We start from the raw sequence: 18,840 nt of genomic DNA on the forward strand, positions 1-18,840 counted from the left end.
CTCTCTAAACAATAGAGAAAAAGAAAAAGTTATAAACAAAAAAAATTCTATTATTATCATTTTTTTATTATTATTATATATATAATTTTTTTCTTTTAGGGTGGCTGCAAACTTTACCGTCGCTGCTCTGTTTCTTTTTTTAATTTATTTACTTATTCAAATTTAATTTTATTTGTAATTTTATTAATATTATTTTATTATTATTATTATTATTATTATTATATATATTTAATCTTTTGTTTGTTTTTTTATTTTTTATATATAACTTTATTTATTTAATTTTTTTTATATTTATGATTTTTTTAAAAATTTTTTAAAAATTTTAAGATACTTTTAATCATAATTGTATTTAATTTTGAATTTTTTTTTTAATTTTTTCTCTTTAAACCATTTAGAATTTTTCTTTTGCTTTAAAATTATTTATTTTAAAACTCAAAATTAAATAGATGTTTCATAAGGTTTTCTAATCTATATTTTTTTTATAATAACCACGTCGATTTCGATAAAAAAACCTACGATGGAATCTAGAAATTTCTGGGAGTTCGTTATTTCTAGATTCTTAAGGTGAAGGATCAATATCTTAGGGAATCCGAGATTTAATTCCAAGAGAAAATATATTTAATCAATGTTTTAAAAAAAAACTTTATTCGAAGACTAGCCTATGATAGAATTTGAGAAATTGTAACAATTTCTCATTCTTTTAAGGTGATGATTTTTTTCCAATATAGTCTAATTAATGGGTGTATCCCACTTGTTTTATGGGATCATTGCTCCAAATATTGGAGTGGTGAGTAATGAAATAAGACATAGTTCTTTTACTGAAAAATAAATTTTATTCAAGACATTAAATTTGGCCACCGTTTTCTAAAACGGGTGTTATGGGGGTGCTATTACATTTCTCATACACAAAAGACTCCGCGTCGTCTTGAGTATGTGGCGACAACTCTTTTAAGGAAACCTTGAAACCAAGCAAAACTAATTCTTACCCAAAACCCACCGGGGAGGAGGTCGGACACAGGGAAGAGCGGCGCGGTGCGGCTCGGACGGAGAAAGAGATGGCGCGGCTGACAGCGGGGAGAGGTCACTGGACAGAGGGTCGGCTCGCGTCTGGGCGAAGCGGCTGGACGTGGCGTCGTCGGAGGGAGTAGAACGGCCAGAAGCAAAAGAGGGCGTCGTTCAGCGTGAAGAAGAAGGGGGAAATTTCGTAATTTCTCCTCTCTTTTCTTTTCAATTGCACGCAACCTAACAGAACCTACCTTTTAAGACAAATAGACAATCATAATAATAATAAAAACCATTATTATTATTAGAGAAATTATTAAAATGGCAAAATATTACTAACTACTCTATCACTCTCTATTAAATGCATTCCGGTCTATTATTATTATCTATTCCTTTTTTTTCTTTTATATATATAAATAAATTTGTATATTTCAAATATCTATATCTCTCCAGATTAATTAACTTTCTATTATTAACTATATATATATATAATTAATAATATTTTCCACCAAAATTCAATTTTCTATAATTAAATTTACCAACACCTGTAACAAATCAATCTTGAATAGTTCAAGATAATTAAAAGAAAAATTATCTTAAATTTTGGAATGTTACAAACTTGCAATCTTCTTTTGTTTCTGGTCCTCTTTTCCATTTTTCTTCTTCTCCTCTTGAATTAAAGATGAAAGCTAGAATGTGAATTAGAGTAAGAAGAAAAAGCAAGAGCAAGTGGAAATGGCGTGGGGAAAGAACAAAACTTTATAGGATTAGTAGGGCCTCACGTGTATTTTTCTTCAACTTTGGGTCATTTTTCATTTAAGTTTTTGGAAAGAGATCATTTGTGCAAATTTCTTTTAATTGTTTTTTTAAATTTACTTTTAGTTTAATATGTGAGAGTAAAGATCTTAATTTTTGACCTTTTAGTTGAGATATATTAAGTTTCACTATGTTTCTATTTTGATTAGTAAATTTGAATTTTCATTTTGTTATGCAATGTAATACTCTTAAGATCTTTCATACAAAAAAATTTAAATGTTTTGAGTTTGATAGTTCATATGCAAATAATTAGGCAAGTTTTATATCGAAACAATGCAAATCAGATGATGTTGATTTTAAAATAGTACTTTTAGTTAGTAATAGCTCAACTAAAAGTTTTTATGGATTTAAAATTCAAAATTTATTAAGAGGTTCTGTTAAAGTCAGATAAATGTTAAACAAATTTCTCTCATCTCTAATAATATGTGTTTAAGAAACTTGTTTTGCTAAAGACAATTATTTATTTGTTATATTCTACGATATTTCATAAATAGTTTTGTATTGCATTAACATAATTTAATAACACTAATACAAACACACAAGTGAATCTCCCAAATTTTATACTATTCTTACATAAATTCAAATTTCAATATGAAATATAAATAATTACAATTAGGTGAGACCAGCATAAACATAAAATTGTCTAAGTGAGCTTGACTCCCTAATATTGACAATTGCACATAACCTTTGTCATTAGAGTTTAAAGTTTCAATCTTCCATCTTGCGATTATTATACTAAAAAAATAAACATAAATTCAACCAACATGAATATCTACGATCAGAGATTTAATCGTAAAAAAAGACGATTATAATTGGGTGGGATTTTGCATTTTCCTATTATTTAGTAATTTTACAGCTCAATCTGTATTTAATTTTGGAAGCCTTTGGATCCTTAAACTACTTAAATTGAAAAGGATAGTTGTCTCAAATTTGATCAAAACTCAACCTAAACCATCTCAAACTACACTTTTTTTAATCTAAAATCTTTCACAACAGATTTAAGAGCAAATTTGGCAGCCATCAATAAATAAACACACCATTTAAAAAGATAAAAATGGAGAAAAAATAAAACTAATAAACACACATCCATCCTTGAAAGCAATACTGATTTTATACAAATCAAATCCCTTTCTACTTTCTAACCATTACACACTTTATACATTAAATAGTGAGCCAAGGATTACATGGAATAAAGTGTTAGATTTTAACCAAAGAACTTTCTGCTGCTTCTCCACAGATGTGAACTTCACTGCAGAAAATAATTGGGTGGTCGTGATCGTGAACGTCTCGCTGCAAGAACCATAAACAGCCTTGTGACTCATAACTTCCTCACAGTGAAAAGCGTTTGGTCACCTTGTAAGCATTTTATCCAGCCATTTTCCATCTTGTCGTTTCCACTATATTAGGGACGGGGCCAATGTACTGTTATCTCAAGTGGATTAAGCGCGATTGAGAATGGTTTGTCAATTCACTGTTGTCATCTAACGTTGTGAGTTGAAGACGGGGAGCCTAACAAAACAATATGAGAATGTTCAAACGTAATGTTCGATATATGTAAACAAATAACTAGAACCAATTTTCAGAAATATGCACTTTCTCACATATGTTTATCATGGTTGGTGTTCTGATATAGGAGGACAGTGCAGTCATAACTTCTTTCCCTCTTAAGAAACATAAAGCTTATCATTGAAGAGTGAAAAAAAGTACAATTGATGGAGCCAGTGACACTTTTTTTTATTACTATTCTTTTTTGATAATCATTTACTTTTCACAAAAATTGTACCCAAAAAAATACACTGACCCAGTGGCACACTGACACGAATTTTTTGCCAATCATTGAACTTTTTCTTGAAAGTTTACTATTTTGAAGCATTTCAAAAACTTCAAGGCTACTTGGTAAGGTTTTGAAACTTCACAGCCAAAAAGAACTAAAAAGGCATTTATTCTAACCTCTTTTCTTTTTGCTTTATAATATTAATGGACTCAGGTGCTTAGCATGATATTTCTTTTCCTAATCATGGGTGATCAATTTTTATTTATTTGGGAGCAACAATTTGAATCCTGACTTCTTGGTCGATGACATATATCTTAACTAATTAAACTATTCAATTAGACTATGGTCATGTCAGAGTAGCTTATATGCCCTAAAACTATATTAAACCAAAATATAGCCATTATAATTAGAAACATGGTAAAACAAAAGAATAAGGTTTAACACAATGGCCAACAAAATTCATATCTACCCTAATTTGCATCAACCCATTGAAAAATCCGTGCAGTTCATATGATGAAATGTTGTTCAGAACAAATCTAGACATAGACTGCATCACAAACCTGATAATGATGCCGTCGTTGAATGAAAGTAAATGCCTTAACCATGACGTATATTGGTAGAAGAATCCCAACAATCCTCAAGACCAACAACTGAAATATAGAGCACATGAACTTGTGGTTCTTCCCTGGTTTCAACAATAGAAAAGGGCCAAGGGATAAAAAAGTAGATGAAGGAAAACCGAGAAACAATCTCACCATTAACAATGTCAATGAATGCCCTCCAGCACCACTAATTACAATTGGTAGAGTATGGCGTAAAATGAGAAGAGCAATAAACTACATATATACAGATAAGATTAGAAGTTTCAAACAGGGGATTGTTGGTCAATCCAACGGTCTTAACGGTACAAATATGAGCAAGGAGTCACAAGTTTAAATCCTATTTTAGTTATGCGATTTGATTCTCGTTTCATTCTCATCCTTAAATTTCAAAAATGCTATATTTCTCTATCCATCAACTTTAATATTATATTGCATCTCCTCGACTTAGAATAAATACTATGTACATTATTAATATTTGACGACCCCACACATATTCAGGTAATGAAAAAAACATTTGTCCTTCAGGTAATGAAAAAAAAAAGTATCTAAATAATTCATTAAAAATTTTGGTCTTTATAGAAAGTTCAAAGAATAAAATAAAACTTTTATACAAAAATTCTTCATAATACTTTTCATCTAGCAAAAAAAAAAAAAAAAGAAAAAAAGAACTTAATACTTTTCAATCTGCTTCTGCAGAAAGCAAAGCCAATTATCGAGGGGCTTAAATTTGTAGATAAAGAAACTGAAATGAAATAAAATGAAGAGGTAGGGAATACAATTACTGCAACCACGCGGCAGAACAATATGCTTCTTGGAGAGGGAGCGAAAAAATCATCAAAGTCAGAATCAAGATACTCGTGATCAGGCATACCTGCAGGTACATGCAGGTTCAGTCTAGACATCTCCCAACTTCCCCTAAGACCACGAAATTCAATGATAGCACTGTTATATAATAGTGTCGAAAATTTGAATGAACGAGAATTGAATAATACTGTATACTATAGAAATGAAACGCATGTGAAATGAAATGCATTATGGATGAGTGGTAAATGGATAACCTGAAATGCATCGGTGCATTAATATCTCCATAATAAAATACAGGGGGAGGTGAGGTATACCCTGGCTTAAAGTCCTACAGTATAAGAAAAAGTACTCCTTACTACTGTAAATTGAGGCATGCAATAACGACAATTAAAAAGAACAAAAGTAAAAAAAAATAAAAATGACAGACCTGGTGGCAAATCTCACAGATTGTATCGCCTTTCTCATTGCACCACCGCTGGATGCACTTGCGATGAGCATACTGCAATTATCAACACTAATTGGAAGCTAATTATCGAGGTGAACCAACTAAATTAAAACATGGACGAATAAGGTTTGGAAAGGGAAAGGAAACCAAGAATAGCACAGGATGCTCTATCCATGCATGAACCTGATCCTACTCTTTTCAGTCCAGTAACAAGTACATATATAATACTTAATAGGGTACCTAATTTAGCAAGTATTTTATAGCATATTATAATATCCAGGGAAAAGAATTGGGAAAGAAGATAAATTTGGATATTAGATTGAATGCAGCAAAAGTAGATAGGAACATTGTTGAAAGTAGTTTATAGCCAGCCACACAATTTGGAAAAGATGGACTACAAAAATAGCTATCTGAGTTTTATAGTAAAACTAGTTAGCATTGACTAAACTAAATCTAACCTTCAAGCTGCCACAGCAAGAGCATGGTGTCTCCATTTTCGAGCCATCATCCTCATCATGACAAATTCTGCACTGAACAATACTTGAAGGTGACACAGATTCGACATCAATATTTAACGAAGATATCATATTATCTGCATTTGCATTTGCTGAGGCCATGCCAAATTCTGTTTTTTCACTCAATAGTAGCTTCAAGGTTCGATTCAGTAAGCAACTGATCCATCAACAGCACAAAATGATCTCCCATTCTTCAATGACCCAGTAGACATTGGTAAGAATGTCAATAAAGTAAAATAAAACAAGCCAAATTAAATATACCACTATGTAGGTCACTTTTGTTGCTGCAGCGATCAACATACATTGGAATTCAGATTGTTTCTCAGCATAATATATTCATACATATTAGCAGAAAATAGCGAAAATATAGAAACTTTGAAACTCCTGGAATTTAAATCCCATGGAATGATGAGATTCTTGGAGATGAATTCCTAAGTAAAAGAAAAATACTTATTTAAAATCGTTGTTTTTCTAAAGTTGGTGTTAGAGTGGGCAAACTCCCTCTGCTTGTTCAGGAAGTAAAGAAACTAAAGGTTTGGGCCTTTGCAGCTTTTCACCTTTTTGGGCATCAACTATTAGAAACTTCAACTGCTGTAGAAAAGTTGCAACTGTTTATTTCTTTTGAGAAGTTTATTTTGAGCATAATGCTATAGGTACTTCCAAAATAAAAACTAAGAATTATAGATGTTTATTTCCCACCCTATTTTCCTAAGTTAAGATAGAGGAGCAACTAGAAACTAATTCCAAGAAGAAAGAAGTCCCTTTAATCAGTAAAATGGATTCTAGTTTGACAAACAAGCAAGAGCATGTGATATAGCACTCCAGACAAATGAAAAACCGAACATTCCATATCAGTTATCCTTTTAAGTTATCTTTTTTAGGGAAAGAAGACAAACTTTTCATTGATACTCGAAAAGTTACATCAATGCTCTAAGTACAATTTTGTTAACTCCATTGAAAAGGCCTTAGAGATGTTTGGAGGCACCCTCCAAAGTTCAAGCTTCAAACCTAAGGTTGAAAACTTAGGTCTCGTTTGATAACCATTTGGTTTAATTTTAAACTTATAAACACAACTTCCACCTATAGGTTCCTCTATTTTGTTATCAACTTTCTATTAATGTTGTAAAACCCAAGTCAAGTTTCAAAATAAGAAAAAAGTAGCTTTTGTTTTTGGAATTTGACAAAGAACTCAATTTTTTTTTTTTTTAATTAAAGAAAAGCAAGTAAGATAATTGGAAGAAACAAGTATGAATTTCAAAAACCAAAAAGATCAAATGGCCCTTAATAATTTAAAATACTTGTCATCCCTTGACCTAAAGATTGATCTTTGAATAGACAAAGCCTTCACAAAAAAAAAAAAAAAAAAAACAAAAACAAAAACAAAAGCAAAAAAAAAAAAAAAAAAAAAACAAACAAACAAATAAACAAAAAATAAAAGTAGTTCCTATAGGCCACGAACTTGATTCTTATTTTGCCCCAAAGAAAGTAGGTGGTAAGACCTCTGAACTGATTCAGATGTTTGACATCATTCATTGTTTAAGAGTGAGCATGAAAACATTATTACAGGCGTGTTAGCTTCTTCAAGCTTTGCAGCACCTCATCTCATTATAAAAATGTAAGAATGAATGAAAAATGAGATTGAGAACACCAAAAACACCAAGCAACACGTCTGAAAGAAAAATATGAAAAATAAACTACTACATAGAAAGGATTTGAACCTAGATTGGAGGGGGCTAACCGTTTGACCACTGAGCTAATGATAAATATTAATAATTAAGTAGTTTTCTTTATATATATTATATAAAGACAATAAAGTTGAAGGGGCTTCTATGCTAAATCCGCCTGTGGCACACAAACACATGACACAACATAGGAAGAGACCGACATTGGCAAACCAAACAAAAACAAAAACCCAGAAATCAAAACCAAAGAAATTCAAGAAAACAGCAACTCAGATCAAGAAAAGTCTAAAATTAATGAAAGTGCACAAAAAAAAAATGTAAGCAACCTTCAAACATGCAGCACCATGATTGACAATTGAACAAACAGGTTGCAGACAAAAACTTACGAACAGGATGTGAGTTAAGATTAAATGCAAGAGAAATATAAAAAATAAAAAGGAAACAAGGATGCTTACGAAAATGGGAATAGAATTTGTGCGATAGAAGAAACAAACAATATAAGCCTACTTTTCCTCGTCCTTCTGTTTTCTGAAAAAGGAAGCAAGAGATGGATTGTTATTACAATTCCATTTACATTTCTAAAAGAAAATTTGATAACTTTCAGTAACCCAAATCAACAAACAACAGATTATTTATAACGAAAAATGGATTGAAAGAAGCAAAGTTTGTCCTCTTCGAATGTAGCTGGAGAAGAGAAATACGAGAGATTCTTCCAACCGCAGAAGGAGAGACCCAATTGGAATTTTCTTCCTGAAACGACATCTCAATTCGCCATTTAATTGATCCCAATACCATTGATATTTTCATTTTCTCAATTACATTGGGAATCAAATTCTAAAATATATATAAAATTTCTCTCCATTCAGTTTAGTTTTATGTTCATGGTAAATTCATTTGTAATTTATTTTCAGCTTATCATCTCCCATTATTTTTAAATTAATTCTTCTTAGGTTCAGTAAAATTAAAGTACGCTGAAGAGTTGAGATAAATGATTTCATTTACTCAGCGACTTTTTTAATTAATTGTAATTAAGTTTAGTAAAATTAAAGCATGGAATGTGATGTGAAGGATTGGAAAGTAAAATTTCATTTACATTTTATAAATTAGTTATAAATTAAATATCTTATTAATTCTAATTAATAATACAAATTTAAAGACTTAATAAAAAGTTTTTGTAACATTTTTTTTCTATTATATAAAAAGCTTTCTTGATTTTTTTTTCTACCAACGTTGTTATTGAGAAATTTAGATTAGTCCAATGGATTGCGTAATGAGACAAGATTGATATGTCAATCATTTAGCAAACATATTATATATTCTGGAATAGCAATTGATGATAATACTGGAAAACAAGTTTTTTCTTCCACGAATGCCATTAAGCCCACCAAATGACAATGAATATCCATTCAAGTTCAAGAGAAAACAATTCCTCATCCATTCATGCTTTGCAATGACAATTAACAAAGCACAAAAACAAACAATTTCTAATGTTTGAAATATATATTCTTGAAAAATGTGTTTTCTCATGGACAACTTTATGTCGCACTATCAAGAGGAATTTAAGTGAAAACAACAAAAGTTTGGATCAAACCCATAGGTGACAATAAGTTACTTTCAAGTTGTACAAAAACAATATTGCTTATAAATTTTTTTTTTTGATATATGCAAGTCTTACATTTAAATTCTTATATTTTAATATAATTATTGTAATTTCTTCCTATGTAAATCTAATTCTACTACATTTTAAATTTTGTACCTTTAAATTTAGCACAATCTAAACATATATATATATATGTATGCAATGTTTACTATAATCTAAAGTTATGCATTATACATGTCATGTACGTGACTTTTACTATTATTTATAAATACTAGAAACAATACGTCTGCTTCAGATATGAAAGCTTTATTAAAAATTTAAAGACAATTTAAAAGAATCAAATGTTAAAGTTAGTTATATCATGAATTAATTAGAAAATTCTAAATTATAAAGAAAAAAAATGAAGTGATAAGTAGATGAAAAAGTGTTTAAGAAAATTCTTGTATAAAGGTAGGAAAAGGAGCCTGTTAAATAATTTTTTGAAAATTTAAAGTTTTTATATTTTAATTAAATAATCGAGAAATATTCATAAATATAACAAACCAACCAACTATTTATAGGCGTGTAACAAAATGAAAAAATACATGAAGTTTGCCTTTTATTTTTTTTTAATATTCTAGGTTTGCCCTTCATTTTCATTGTCTCTCTTTCTCTTCTGATTTTTTTTCTTTTTCATCGTCTTTTTCTTTTTTTTTTAACTGTTATTTGGTTTAAGATTGTATAAAATATAAAAGATCTATTTTTTTCAAACTATTATTTAGTTATTCAAGATCATGTACTAAATATAAAATATCTTAAAAAACCGTCGTTTAGAATTGATCGTGTACAAAAAATAGCTAAGTTTAAACAATCGTATATCAAAGAATTTTGAAAAAAAAATCGTTTAGATCTGACTACCTAAATCAAATTTAAACAATTATGTAATCATATTAAACGATCTTGTACAAATAATCTTGAAAAAAAAATCGTTTAGATTTGGGTACCAAAATCTAAACATGTTAATAAATTTGGCTATGCGGATTTAGCGACAATTCTAGCGACGAATGGTTCTACGTGCTAATATTTTTAGCGACGTGTTTTTGCATTTTAGTGACCTTTTTGGTTAACCATTAAAAACGCAATTTCTTGCCGTGACAATCAAATCTAAATGATAATGTATCAAATAATAACTAAATCTAAACGATTGTGTTCCAAATATATTACGTGCATTGTTAACGACATTATTGACGAGGTCGTTTTTTGTATTTTCCATTGTGGGCCTATGAACTTTTCCCGTTTTTGAAAATGTTCTCTAAGTATAAATATTTTGCTACTTTGCTATATTTTCTAAAAGACCACTGAATCATCATTATTTTTATTTTTATTTATTTGTTTGTAAAAATTATTTAATAAAAATTTAACTTTTTATGACTTATATTTATGAGCAAGCGTGAAGGATTTTAATTTAGTTTTTATTTAAATATTCTATTTACAAAACTTTATGTAAAAATATAGTACTATTTAACTATATGTTTTAATTGTCATTAAATTAGTTCTCAATTTTTATTTTTATTTATAACCTATGGTTGAATTAATGTTAACAAAATATAGAGTTTCTAATAGTTTTATAAATAAAAAATAAGCAATCTTTTATATACTATCTTAATTACTATTAACAATTTATAATTATATTTGGTTAGATCGAGAGATAACAATTATAATAATGTTAGTATGTGAGATAAATGAAGTTATGATTGAGATAGGAAAGTGAAAGAAACTTGGGATTGAGAGAAATAGAAAAACATATCATACATATAATTAGAAATGTGTTTCTCCAAGATTCTCACTTTTAAATAATTGAAAATAAAAAATTTTAAAAGGAAATTTAGAAGTCATCTACGAATAAGGGATGAAACAAAAAATCAACAAAAATCATAACTATATCCACAATATATACATAATATCAAGAACAATTACAACTACGTAAGTTAATGAACATATAAGAAAGAAACCAACAACTTTGTTTCATAGTTGAACATCTATATCATCAACCCATGTATAAAGTTCAAGTTTGAACAATTGACCACCAAGAAGAAAATATTCTATATGAAATAACCATGCTAAGACAATAAGAGAGATGAAATTTGTATTTTGAATAAAGAATGAAGAAAAAACGATAAATGTTATTTGAGTTATGTCTAACTTAGAAATATCCATATTTATATTAATACAAGGTGAGCAAATAAAAAGTCAATTGGTTATAAACTTGAAGAAGATCAAAAGTTTAGAATAAATGAAAAGTTATGAATATAATTATGAATTTGAAGAATATCAAAAGTTTGAACAAAATATTATATTGAAGGTATTTATGATTGTGTGTTAGTTTAATGTTTTTTAGTAGGGCTTAAATCGTAAGTTGTATTGGGGATCAAATAGGATCAAATAATAAACGTTGTCTAGTTAATCGAACAAGTATATATTTCATATTTGAACTCGTGCAGTGAATATTTAAAATATATTAAAAATCAAGAAGTCGATCTAAATCTCTCACCTCTATTTTATTAAAAGAAAATCTATACCCGTTCAATTTTAGTATAAACTATACAAAATGACTTCATAATTATATTACCTCAATCCTTCTTTTCAACCCATCGTAGTAAGTCAATTTGTTAAGCATGTGACAATCGTTACTATTTGAGGCATAAATTATTTTAATTTGAGTTATAATAGTATGTGCTTGAGGTAGAAACTATTTTAGTATATGAAAATAAAATAGTAAACAATGTAATAAAGAATAGAAAATAATGAATATAAAGTACTAAAAATTTTATTTGGTTGGTCAAGATCGTATATTAAATATAAATATAGAAGACTCGAAAAAATGTAATTTAGATTTGGGTAGCCAAATTTAAACGATTGTGTACAAAAAAAAAATAAACGATCGTGTACAAAAAAAAATAAATGATTGTGTAGACAAATCTAAACGATCGTGTACCAAAAGAATCTTAAAAAAAAAAATAGTTTAGCTAAATCTAAACGATCGTGTACTAAAAGAATCTTAAAAAAAATCGTTTAGCCAAATCTAAATGATCGTGTACCAAATAATTTTAAAAAAATAAACAATCGCATAACAAAAAAATCGTTTAGCCAATTCTAAACGATCAAATCTAAACGATTGTGTAACCAAAATAAACGATCATGTACAGAGAATTTAAAAAATAAATCTTTTAGATTTGGCTATCCAAATCTAAACGATTAAATCTAAACAATTAAAGTTAAACAATCGTGTACCAAATATATTACGCGCGTTGTTGATGACGTAGTTGACGGAGCATTGTGGGTTTTTTTCGTTTTCGAAATTGTTCTGTACAGTGTAAATATTTTACCATTTTGTTATATTTTTTAAAAGACTAATTTTAAAATTATTTAAACAATTAATTATAGTAAATATATATTTTAGGTTAATTGACATATATAATACAAAACGACAAAAATATTTATGACTCGTATAACAAAAAAGAAATTCCATGAAACCACCATTACTTTTTCATAAATTCCAAATTTGCCCTTGTTGGTTTTGAATTTCTTGAAGATGAGTACTGAATTCATGTGCATCTTCTCCATATTATTACTTCTCCTTCTTCATATTCTCACTTCTTCTTATTTGCAATTTTTTCATTTCCTATTCTAGAATTTCTTCCTTCTTCATTATCTCTCATCTTCTTTTTTCTTCTTCTTTCACTACATGATCGTGTACCAAAATCTAAATCATCAGTCATTTATCCTAGATAGATAAGTGATAGATCTAAATGATGGTTTACCAAGATCTAAACGATTATGTACCAATATCTAAATGATCTTGGTATATGATCGTGTCCTAAGATCATTTTGATTTAGTACAAGATCTACGCGATCATTTACCAAGATCTAAATGATCGTTTATTGAGATCTAAATGGTCGTGTACCAATATCTAAACGATCTTGGTACAAGATTGTGTACCAAGATCATTTATATTTGGTACAAGATTGTGTACCAAGATCGTTTAGATTTGATATAAGATCATGTACAAAGATCATTTAGATATTGATACACGAGTGTACTAATATCTAAACAATCAGTTGTCTATCTCAAATAGACAGGTATAGATCACTATCACTGTCTATCCCAGATATAGTGATAGATTCAAATGATTTTTTACCAAGATCTAAACGATCGTGTAACAGTATCTAAACGATCTTTTAGACTGTATTATATAATAGTTTAAATTAGAAGTTTTTTCGCACACATTTGTGACCGGCTAATTGCGAAGTAGTTTTGTTATTTCTCGTTGTGGGCTTATGAGCTTTTTCATTTTTCAAAATTGGTCTATTTTTTAAAATATGGTGTAAATATTATTGCATTTTGTTCTATTTTCTTTTATTTATTCATTTTTACATTTGTTTTTAATTTTTTTTATTAAAGAGTTTGCCACAAATTGTTACTAAAAACTTTTATTGGAAACGGTGGTCGGTGGTCGTCACACCTCCTCCTAGACCACCTAGATACCGTTCTCTACTCAACAATACTTACATACCCTAACCTTTAGTACCTTTACTTGAATAACTCACGGAAGCAAAATAATACAACTCTAAACAAAGAAGTATTAAAAGAACTCAAGCATAACCCATATTATAAAAAACATAAAATTATGTCTTACATAGACTTTTGAACACAAACCGTAGTCTCCTTGACTCAAAACCCACAATTTGTTACAATTCTATCCTAAGTACAATTACAAGACTATATGTACACATAAGTACAAAATGGTTGAACTACATACTAAACACAAGACAGGAACCTCTAGTAGAATGACAACAACATATCGGGCTTTGGGAACACGATCTCTACTTAAAAAGTGGAAAAACAATTTTGAAAGGGTGAGCTGAAAACCAGTGAATGACTAGGTTTTAAAACAAGGGTTTATAAATATTTAAGCCATAAACTCAAGAAACATTTAAATTATTCAATTTAACAAACATTTTAAGACAATTCCTCAAACATCGGTTTTTCTTTGTCTATAACCCAAGAATCAAATCCTCAGGAGATGGCAGGGCTAAATCAATACCAAATCCAAACCTTACCCACGATAGTAGAGTAAGACCAATACTATTGGACTAGCCTCACAGATGGACATCCTCAACTGAACCTCAGAGATAAGCGTCCTCACCTCAAATCCTCAAAGATAGGTAGGGACCTCAAAATTTCTCTACACATAATGTCTTACCTTGTAGGGCTATAGAGACAACTTGGTATAGACTAAAACATGATTTAAATCTCTAACCCACCATGCTTAAGAAATTTCTTGCACTTAGCAAACCTCAAAACCATAAGTCATGCTTATCAAATACATTTATAAACTTAAATGCTCATAAATCAATTCTATTTCCTCATGCTAGCCAAACATACTCCTCAGCAAACACATGCCTATCAAATAATTTAAATACCTCACATGCTTTAAAACTAACTTGAAAATCAGATTAAACTCAAGCATGTTAAAACTTTTGGTCTACCAAATACATATAGAAATATCTATTTGAAATTAATTTTGTCACTCACAGATACGAGCTAAGTCCTCGATCTATAAATTTTCTCAAATTTCCTCTTGACCTGAAATAATGTTAATTATATCCAAATTAATCCCTTAGGTTCAGAAAACATCCAAACTTTACTAAAACAATTGCAAAAATATAAAAAAAATGCCCCAAAAATGGCATTTTGGCACAATTGGCATACATGCATGGGTGGCAGGTTTGGTACACACGCGCAGGGCTCTGAGGCTTGGCAATGTGCTAACCTCGCATGTCTGTGCATGCCACGTGTCCCTTGGCGCTTGCCATGTCGCGTCGTGTGCCTTGCACGTGCATGGTTGGTTGTGTGGCCATGGCTTATGCTTACCAACCGCCCAACTAACCTCTTTAACTTCTTTTTGCACACAACACAGCCTTTAGCATCCTAATGCTTGACTCACACTCAAACTTGCCTAAATGGCCTGATTTTCGTTTATAACCCAATCCCAGTTTTAGAGGATAATAACTAAAAATCCACAACTCCAATGAGAAAACTTTCTTCTACAAAGTTGTTTATAAAGTCTCAAATAACCTACCTCCAAATTCCAACCATAAAGTCAAAGTATTGGGTTATGTAGCTTAAAAACACTTAGCATTGTCCAAATTTCCTTTAAAATGACCTTTTGCTTTTTCCTCAATTGGTATCTTCCTTGCATTTTCTTAAATCGGCAGCCCTACCTAAAAAATTATACTCAAAATGGAAGCTTTTGGAACTAGTTTGAGAGGAAACACATGAGTAAAATGGAAGCCCTATCCATTTGAAAATGACCTATTTATATAGGAACTTTTCCATGGCTTTGAAATACCACCTCCAGCTTGCATGGCCTCTCCACACCTCATGCTTCCTAAAATCTAAGTGTCTACATGCCATGATACTTGGAAATCACTCAACCGCAAGACTCTAAACACCTAAAACATTCCTTAGTCTGCCTAGTCTCCAAACCATCTTACACTTAACTCACATGGGTTACTTAGCCGTATGCCTCAATGCATAGAGGTTCCCTTGACACTCTTTACCGAATATATTTGCCTGCAAAGCCCTCTCCTTATGTGGCTTCAAGCCCTTGGTTGCATGGCCATCTCGCCTAGACCTTGTCTTGCCTGCAAAGCACATCTAAATGCCTTGCATGCCTTGCTTGGCTGCCTAGCATAGCTTTCCTCGTCTAGGGTGTGTCTTTGCCATCGAACTTCTTGTCCTTAGAGGCTTTCTTAATATGGTTGGTTTTTTAACTATGCTCAACACGTAACACTTGTGGCCACCATTTGATGAAGACAAAACGCTCACTAGAGAAATTGGACTTTGAGTTGTTGGGCTATGGTGTTGCACAGACATGCAGTTTGCATGTGAATTCTCTATAAAATAGCCATTACATTTGATGAGAAATTTTTTTTGGTTTTTCTTAGATTTTGGCATGGACTTTTCACCTTTGTTCATTAAAATTTTCTTCTCCAAAATTTTAAACTTCCAAGCCCAATTGCTCTTTATTTTCATCTCTTTTCTCTGTCCTGATTCCTTCATCTAATGGGTCCACAACCCAACTCTAAGTCCAGAGGATAGTAGGTCAACTTTAGTGGTGGTTCGCGTCGAGTTCACGTGAAGATTTTAAAGAAATCAGAGCTATGAAGGTTAATTTTCTCACTTATTTGTATTAATTTAGGGTTTCATGTTAATTAAGTGCAATTAGAGTAGAGTTTCGATTCGTATTCCACTATACAGGTCTAAATTCCTTCATCTGGTATATGTCCTTGGAGGTTATTTAAATGACTTTGGTCGCCTATGCTAACCTCAAAACACCTAACATTATGCAAAATGTCTCACTCTTGCTATGGCCGTCTGCTTGATACTTAGCCAATTTTTCCGAACTTTCCTTCTTCTAACAACCATCACACTCTTATAATGACACACTAATAATGACACACCAATGACGACACTTAGGTCAATACTGCAACTTAGTAAACTCCTTTTTCACCCTTCTTTTAACTATTATTTGAACTTAATCCTAGTTTTCAACTAATCACAAATCCAACTCCTCCTCTTGTTTCATTGGAAGACTAAGAAATGCTATAGTTTAGGGTGTACAATCAAAGGGTTGACAATGGGGCCGGGGTGGAGCAAGGGACACTCCTCATCCCCATCCCTGATTCCCCGTTTTTTTAATTATTTTTTATGTAAAATAAATTTAAATTAATAATAATAAAATTTTTAACAATTGTTTATTTAAAATTTAATTAAAAAATTAAATTAAATTAATTATTAAATTAAAAAATAGCTAACAGAAGAGGTTATTCTTTTTAAATTTAAGTAGAATATTAAAATATGCTATAAGTAAATATATAAAAGTATGGAAAATTTACATAAGTATAACAAAACATCAAAATATTTACGGTCCGTATAACAATTTAAGAAAAGCCCATGAAGTCTGATTATTTTTTCATAAATTCCACATTTACCGTTATTGGATTTTATTATTGCAGGACGATTTTTCAATTCTCTCTTCTTATTCTTTATGATTTATTCACTTTCTTTCTGAGTTATTCATGTACTCTTTTAGATATTTTTCCTCTTGAACATTTTTCCTCATCTTCAACAATATTCTTCCTCTTGAATATTCTCTCAAATTCCTCATCTTCCACAATATCAATATCGTTTATATTCCTCTGTTAATATTGTTGCAGTGAATTTTTTTTTGGGTAAGAATTGTAAATATCATTTTTGCCTGGATTGATTAGACGATTATAAAATTTCGTTAAGAATTCTACATTTCATTATAAAGATCATTTGTTTTTGTTTGTGGTAAGAATTCTAAATTTTGTTTTCATTTCAAATGTTTAGAAGATCTAAATATTACTGTAAGAATTATGTATTTTATTATGAAGATCGATAGTTTGAAGGTTTTCACGATCATTTACATTGAACTATACGATCGTTTACCAATAATAACACGATCGTGCACCAATATCAACAAGATATTGCACCAATATTAACACGATCCTTTACTATATTCAAAACGATCACCATGGTCAAACGAGCATATACCTAAGTCAACACGAACGTTTACTACGTTCAATATGATCGTTTAACGTAGTCAAACGATCATTTAATGTATATTATTTCACTACACGATCGTTTATTCTTGCATTGTGTTTATTATTATCGTAAGAATTGTTTTTATGTTTGTCTATCACGGATAGTCAAGATAGCAATCTATTTGTGCTTGTCTCAAATAGACACAGATAGATTGCTATTTGTGTCTATTTGGTATATACAGTGATTGAAATATATTTGTGTCTTTCTCAGACAGATACAGATAGATAGTTTTCTTCGTCTTTGCCTATTTGTGCATATTTTCTCTCTTTTTTTTCCTTTATTTGTCTTATGTATTATGTTGATCCAATTAGTATGATTGAATATAGAGTAATGGATGGAAATCAACCTATTGGAACTCATTTGGATTCAAAAGTTGAAGATGACGTTGGAAAAACATTAACTCCAATCTTTAAACATCAAGTTGAAAGACCAAGAAAACAAAGAATTTCATTTGTAGGCAAATTCAATCGTTCATCAAGATGTTCCAATTATAATCATAAAGGGTACAATTGTGTGTCTGTAGGCTTTTTTTCGTTTTCAAAATTGTTTTATAAAATATAAATATTTTGTCAGCTTGTTATACTTAAAGAAAACCTGTAACGTGTATATATATATATAATAAAAAATTATTCGAGGCAAATTCGACGACAGTTGGACAAAAATAGTTGTTGGTACTTGGGAATATGGTAACCCGAAGTTCTAATAAATATCTAATCATATTAATTTGTTTTTATTAACTTTAAAAAATGGTGGGATGATTCCATTACTTCCAAAATCGAATTTTCATTTTTTTTAATTAAATTTATTTTATTGTCAAACATGATTATTTTAGATAAAAGTATCGTCCAAATCACTTTTATCTAAATCAAAGTTACTCCCAACCACAATGGCAAGAAGTGATTACTAGAGTTTTAGAACAATTTTGG

The 18,840-nt window shown here is 30.0% G+C and overlaps 1 protein-coding gene across 1 annotated transcript; it reads right to left on the bottom strand.

Moving 5' to 3' along the window:
* Positions 1–2,884: 2,884 nt before the first annotated feature.
* On the bottom strand, positions 2,885–8,477 carry LOC103496860 (uncharacterized). The gene is given in 11 exon segments (XM_051085500.1): positions 2,885–3,327; positions 3,420–3,481; positions 4,153–4,242; positions 4,348–4,428; positions 4,971–5,109; positions 5,253–5,326; positions 5,426–5,497; positions 5,902–6,058; positions 6,060–6,149; positions 8,096–8,168; positions 8,342–8,477. Coding segments are annotated over 11 exon segments (972 nt in total). The 5' UTR covers positions 8,448–8,477; the 3' UTR covers positions 2,885–3,299.
* Positions 8,478–18,840: the final 10,363 nt, after the last annotated feature.

This window comes from Cucumis melo, chromosome 6, assembly GCF_025177605.1.
Source record: "Cucumis melo cultivar AY chromosome 6, USDA_Cmelo_AY_1.0, whole genome shotgun sequence".
Classification (NCBI taxonomy): Eukaryota; Viridiplantae; Streptophyta; class Magnoliopsida; order Cucurbitales; family Cucurbitaceae; genus Cucumis; species Cucumis melo.